General features: G+C 35.3%; 1 protein-coding gene across 2 annotated transcripts in view; it reads left to right on the top strand.

Annotated features, from left to right (window-relative positions):
- HmgD (High mobility group protein D) overlaps positions 1-5,788 on the top strand; it is an 11,483-nt gene extending 5,695 nt beyond the window's left edge. Inside the window, exons 1-3 of one of the 2 annotated variants that reach the window (XM_017611315.1) lie at positions 2,730-2,814; positions 3,211-3,427; positions 5,197-5,788. In XM_017611315.1, the coding sequence (XP_017466804.1) occupies positions 3,278-3,427; positions 5,197-5,382 (336 nt within the window). In that variant the 5' untranslated portion in view covers positions 2,730-2,814; positions 3,211-3,277 and the 3' untranslated portion in view covers positions 5,383-5,788. Of the gene's footprint in view, positions 1-2,729; positions 2,815-3,210; positions 3,428-5,196 lie in introns of those variants that run through there. The other variant, XM_017611314.1, reaches the window with a different exon arrangement.
- Positions 5,789-6,026: the final 238 nt, after the last annotated feature.

Genomic DNA, 6,026 nt, shown 5'->3' with positions numbered 1-6,026 from the left:
TAAGCTCCCTCCTTTTAAGGGCCTCCATTTCACTAGATATTGTGCCGCTTTAATTCTTGGAACGCTTTCCCGAAATTCCACCACATCCTCTTTAGCTCCTTTTACAAAGCCTCGACCAATGTCCGGCTTTTCGCTCATGTATTCCATCAGTTTTTCGTATTGCGAGCGATATATTGTGATCTTCGATCTGTTAATATTGTAAACATTTAATAATAAATTTTTTTTTCATATCATATTCATTTGAACTTATTTTTGCGTTTACACACTTTATTTTACTGATATTTTAAAACAATTTGTTTCGCTCCGACACGAGTTGCTATTCGTACAAAATTTCCGACAAATACATAAAAATGACAGCTACGTCGGATTCAGGCATACCAACATTACGAATTTCGAAGATTGCGTGCGAATTTCGAAATTACGATACGACAACGCGGATTTCAGCATACCAATTTTACGATTCGTTGCAAAATCGAATCTACGACGGATTACAGCATAGGGGTGATANTTGTTTCGCTCCGACACGAGTTGCTATTCGTACAAAATTTCCGACAAATACATAAAAATGACAGCTACGTCGGATTCAGGCATACCAACATTACGAATTTCGAAGATTGCGTGCGAATTTCGAAATTACGATACGACAACGCGGATTTCAGCATACCAATTTTACGATTCGTTGCAAAATCGAATCTACGACGGATTACAGCATATGGGTGATATTCTAGCTGCCTAAATCTCGACGCCATCTTTGTTGTAAGAAGTAAACAATGAAGAGAACAGAGAAAACCGCGAAATTGTTGAATGCATGAATAATCATTTTTATTATACGAATTCTTCTATAAATCATGTGTTAAATTATTATTTACCTTATGTGTACACACGTTTTCACAGGCGAAAAAGNCTCGACGCCATCTTTGTTGTAAGAAGTAAACAATGAAGAGAACGGAGAAAACCTCGAAATTGTTGAATGCATGAATAATCATTTTTATTATACAAAGTCTTCTATAAATCATGTGTTAAATTATTATTTACCTTATGTGTACACACGTTTTCACAGGCGAAAAAGAAGAAAATTGCAGTAAAAATCCACGACCAAATTGTAAACAAAAAATCGTTAAACTTTTTTCCTAAATGCGATTCTAACGGGCTACTCTCCTGCCCGCGTGATCTTGTATTTTCGGTTCATGGACAGCATCGGCCAATTCGGCGAAGTTTGCAGTTCGCCGGCATTGTGTTTCAGCTATAATAGTTGCGATCCCGTACGAGTCCGGACTAGTCAGAAACAGTGTGACCGTTTTGATCCAAGTGGATCAAAAGTGATACATTTTTCGATGAATTTTGGAGATACTTTTTTTTTAATTTTTAATTTTGATACTTTTCCAAATACAAAAGAAACAATCTGTAAATTTGTATGCATTACAAAATATGTCGTGCACCTGTGGCAACGTACATACATCCAAAACTTCATTGTCGTTCACTGAACGAACCTTTCATGTATTGTGATTCATGGTGCATGACGAAAAACGTCAAAATGTGAATAAATGAACAGTATCATAGCGTTGCAAAAATTAGTGCTTGGTACTCGGTAACTCGGTGCTCGTTAAGGCCCTGTTTCCACAGGAAAACACCAATGTCGTGATAGCCATGTCATGGGCTGCGAAATATACCTATACCCACCTATTGCAGGCAATTTGATAGTTTTACAGCCATATTTTCACTTGAAAGAAAGCGTGCTGGTGGTAACATCGATGAAATATTAATATTAAATAAAAATAAGAATCTGTTCCCTATTGGATTATTTATGGTAACGTTTCCGGAAGTTATCCAGCAAGTTTTTTACGGTTTAAATGTTTTTAAACACCGAAATTTGGAGAATGTTGTCTGGCGGCGTCATGCGGCAAATGCTTATACNAAGCTTCAAAATTACGAACGTCACACACTTTTTTCTCAATGTCTATTACAAATGGCTGCTTCTCAACCGGTCAGATCTGTTCTAATTGGTTCATGGGTTGCAGTATAAACATACATCTAGTTGCTGTAAGAAGAGTTGCATTTCTTTTAAAAGTTTTAAGTGATGCATTTTTTCGTAGGGGAAAAAGTCGCACATTATTTGGAAAAGAGTCAAAAAATTAAAATTTTCAAAAAGTCTGGTCATAGGGTATTGGCGCTTAAAAAGGTCAAATTGGGCCTTTAGTTCAACCACGACAACACTGCCTGTTTGGCCAAACAGCCAATAAACTCGTGAACCAAAAATACAAGATAACGCGGGCAGGAGAGTAGCCCGTTAGAATCGCATTTAGGAAAAAAGTTTAACGATTTTGACATTAGCCGTTTGTTAACATTTCTTCGTTATTTACAATTTGGTGGTGGCTTTTTACTGCAATTTTCTTCATTTTAGCCTTTGACCACGTGTGTACACATAAGATAAAGAATAATTTAAGACAACGGTGTGATTTATAGAAGAATTCGCATAATAAAAATGATTCATGCGTTCAACAATTTCGCGGTTTTCTCCGTTCTCTTCGTTGTTTACTTCTTGCAACAAAGATGGCGTCGAGATTTCGGCAGCTAGAAAATAACTTTTCTCTCTTTCCTTCCCGCGTGATCTTGTGTCTTTCGTTCATGCAATAAACTAGCAAAAGTGGCGAGTAAACAGCAACGAGTCAATAAAAGAGCTCTTCGACGCCGCAGTCCACTGCGCTGCAAACGCAACTTCTCAGTCAGAGGCGTAATCTTGCCGCTAGCGATTTCTCCTAGTACAGTTTAAATCAAGTATTTCCACCCATAGGTTGCTGAATTTATTCTGTTTCGGTGAGATTAAAAATATTGTTTTTATATAAACCTATGAAGTATTTGTGGTCGAAGTTTATTTAGTTTAAAGAAATAAAGCTGGATTTTTGGCGGCTGAAGCAGTACATGTGTTTTTAAGAAATCCTCTTCAAGTACATTCATTTGGTCTATGTATTGCTTAGAAGATAAGCAAAAGCGCGCGTAGTTTATTAATTTTTTCATTTTGAAGAATGCTACATATTCGCGCCTATCACTGAATCCATCGTAGTCCGATTTTCGTAAAATCTACGGCAATGCGATCTCTGAATCCAAATTATATAGTGAAGATATTGCTATCTCAACATATTATATGTATATTTATTTAATATTTGCTAAATTTGGCTTTATATGTTTACTGAATTATCTTTCTTATTACAGGCACAATATACCATTTTCAGTTTGATCTTAACATAAGCTCGAGAAAAAAACTATAAAAAAAACCAATATGTCTGACAAACCAAAGCGTCCTCTTTCTGCATACATGATATGGCTCAATAGTGCTCGCGATCAGATTAAGCGCGAAAACCCAGGCATTAAAGTCACTGAAGTAGCGAAAAGGGGTGGAGAACTGTGGCGTGCAATGAAGGACAAGTCGGTGAGTTTAAATAACACCAAGAAAACCGGCAAAATTTGTGCTGCTGAACCTGATACTAAAATTTTTTAACTGTTTAATATTAGAACTGTTCAATGAGTGCACTAAAAATGTCCATTCCTTATCTTTTCTGACTAAAATCTGAAAAGGGTCAAAATGCAAGAGCGTAAGCAAAATGCGCTCACTAAAAAAGAATAACTGGAAAAGTAAAGGAACGTCAAAAACCAAATTTTTAGTCCAAAGAATGGCAACAACAAAACTAATGTCAAATAATATAAATGTATGTACAAAACACATTCACTCAAGCACAATAAACACTATCAATAATTTTTTGCCTCCATTTTCAATTAATTTTTACNTCTTTCGTTCATGCAATAAACTAGCAAAAGTGGCGAGTAAACAGCAACGAGCCAATAAAAGAGCTCTTCGACGCCGCAGTCCACTGCGCTGCAAACGCAACTTCTCAGTCAGAGGCGTAATCTTGCCGCTAGCGATTTCTCANAATAATTTTTTGCCTCCATTTTCAATTAATTTTTACTTTTTAGATTATTCTCACTTTTCGTGTATTCTTTAATTTCCGTTAATTTAAATTGAGTTGAGTTTGACACTTTTCAAGATTTTTCCAACTAAAATTCTTTTGCCTAACCCTGGTAAGCGGTCTCTAGTCACTAATAGTGACTTGGTGGTGAACTGGGATTTTGAGACTATTTGGTATTCAGTACGCTTTCTCACGTTTCTAGTCTCAAAAATAAGACTAATTTGTCAGCTGGCTAAGAGCAGGTCACAAAAAATAAAAATATGGAGGAAACGATTATTTCTTTCCATTTTATTAAAAAAAAAAAAAAACCCAAAAATGGAGCCAGGAAATTTGTTCAACGATTTCATTAGAAAATAAACCAAAATTCTTTAATTTTCAATCATACAAATCCAATTAAAAAAAAAATAATTTTTTGTTTTTAAAACATTAAAATGTAAAGATTATCAAAAAAAAAATACTTAATAAAAAAATAAAAAATCCTCTACGCTCGAAGAGGACTCGAATCCGGACCATCTCTACCGGCAGCCTAATGCTTTGACCATTCGGCCATTGCGTCTCTTCGGGCGGCGCGGGCAAAAGGCATACATAAACGCTATCAGTTGACTGTCTGTGTTTGTTTTCACCACACATTTTTGGTGAACTTTTTGTGACTCCTACTGAATACCCAAATCATCTCAAGTCACAAAAATAGTCACTAATTGCTAATCTTAAATTTAGTGACTTGATATGATACTGAATTACTGATCCCAGGGTAAATCTCACCTCTTCGGACTGAAAAGAGTCACAGTTGCTCTCTCATTTCTGTTGTCATTTTCAAGTTAAGACTTCGGACTATTTCTGGGAGATAAGGAACGCAGCTAAAGTCTAGAAGAGTGCTGAACAGAATACTATCTGACATTTAGCCCAGGTAAAGACATGCGTTTAGTGAAAGAAAAAACCTTACACTAGCGCACTCAACGAACAGATCTATTGTGAGCAGTAACGCCGTCCTGGCTATCGAGTAATCTGCTATATATATGACTGAAGAAATAATAAAACCAGATAACCTAACAACCAGGAAGGGTGAATGTCCCTACAGGCATTGACGCATTTTGAAAAATAATTTCGCAAATGGCTCAGTAGTACCAAAACTTTTAGTATTAGCGGCGTTAATCTATATTCGTGTATTTTCTTCGTTGGATTTAGTGATGTCAGTTATGTAATATGCTTATTAAATATTGTATTTCTTTTGAAGGAATGGGAAGCAAAAGCGGCCAAAGCAAAGGAGGATTACGAGGAGGCGGTAAAAGATTTTGAGGCCAATGGTGGTAGCTCGGCAAATGGCAGCACAAAGAAGCGCGGTAAAGCGGTGAAAAAGCCCGCAAAAAAGAGCAAGAAGGCCGACTCCGATGACGAGGATGAGGATGAAGAAAGCGAGTAGATCAAACTTTTTATTAATAGAAAGTATACAAAAATAAGTTCGGCTTGTTCATATGTAAACACCTCTGCCAATTCTTTCATTAATATTCATATAGTATATGTAAGCCATTGAAAACAATTTTGCACAAAATTTCAAATCAAAAGTAAAACTAAAGTGCAAGCGTCATTATCGTTCGTTTATATGCACATGCATTTAACGTATGAAAAGTATTTAGCTATAGTAAAAATAATATGCAAAGTAACAAAACAAAAACTTTTGCATTTAATTAAATATTATAAACGTATATAAAAAACGATTACAATTGAGAGAAATGCATAGTTATGTATATTATAAGTGAATGTTCTGAAAAGTCGTGAAGGAAAGAATAAAAATTACTTTTATATATGTGACTGAATATACAAAAATATTTACATTGGAGGTTGTATTAATGCGAATAAGTAAGGGTTGATTTATTAAATCAATTAGGGAATTGTCTTATAAACTTAGAAACAAAAAGGTAGATCCTGAAAATATTCATGCAAATTTTGAATCCTCCATGATTTTTCCTTTTTAGGGAAATACAACTTATGTATATTTAATAAACATTTTAACTCTTCATATGCCGCACATGTAATCTTATTCGCAATGTACTTACGTATTTAACG

The sequence above is a fragment of the Rhagoletis zephyria genome, unplaced genomic scaffold, assembly GCF_001687245.7.
Source record: "Rhagoletis zephyria isolate East Lansing unplaced genomic scaffold, Rhagoletis_zephyria_1.1 Rzeph_scaffold_00393, whole genome shotgun sequence".
Lineage (NCBI taxonomy): Eukaryota > Metazoa > Arthropoda > Insecta > Diptera > Tephritidae > Rhagoletis > Rhagoletis zephyria.
The sequence above is the reverse complement of the archived record's forward strand: the minus strand, read 5'-3'. Positions and strand labels throughout refer to the sequence as shown.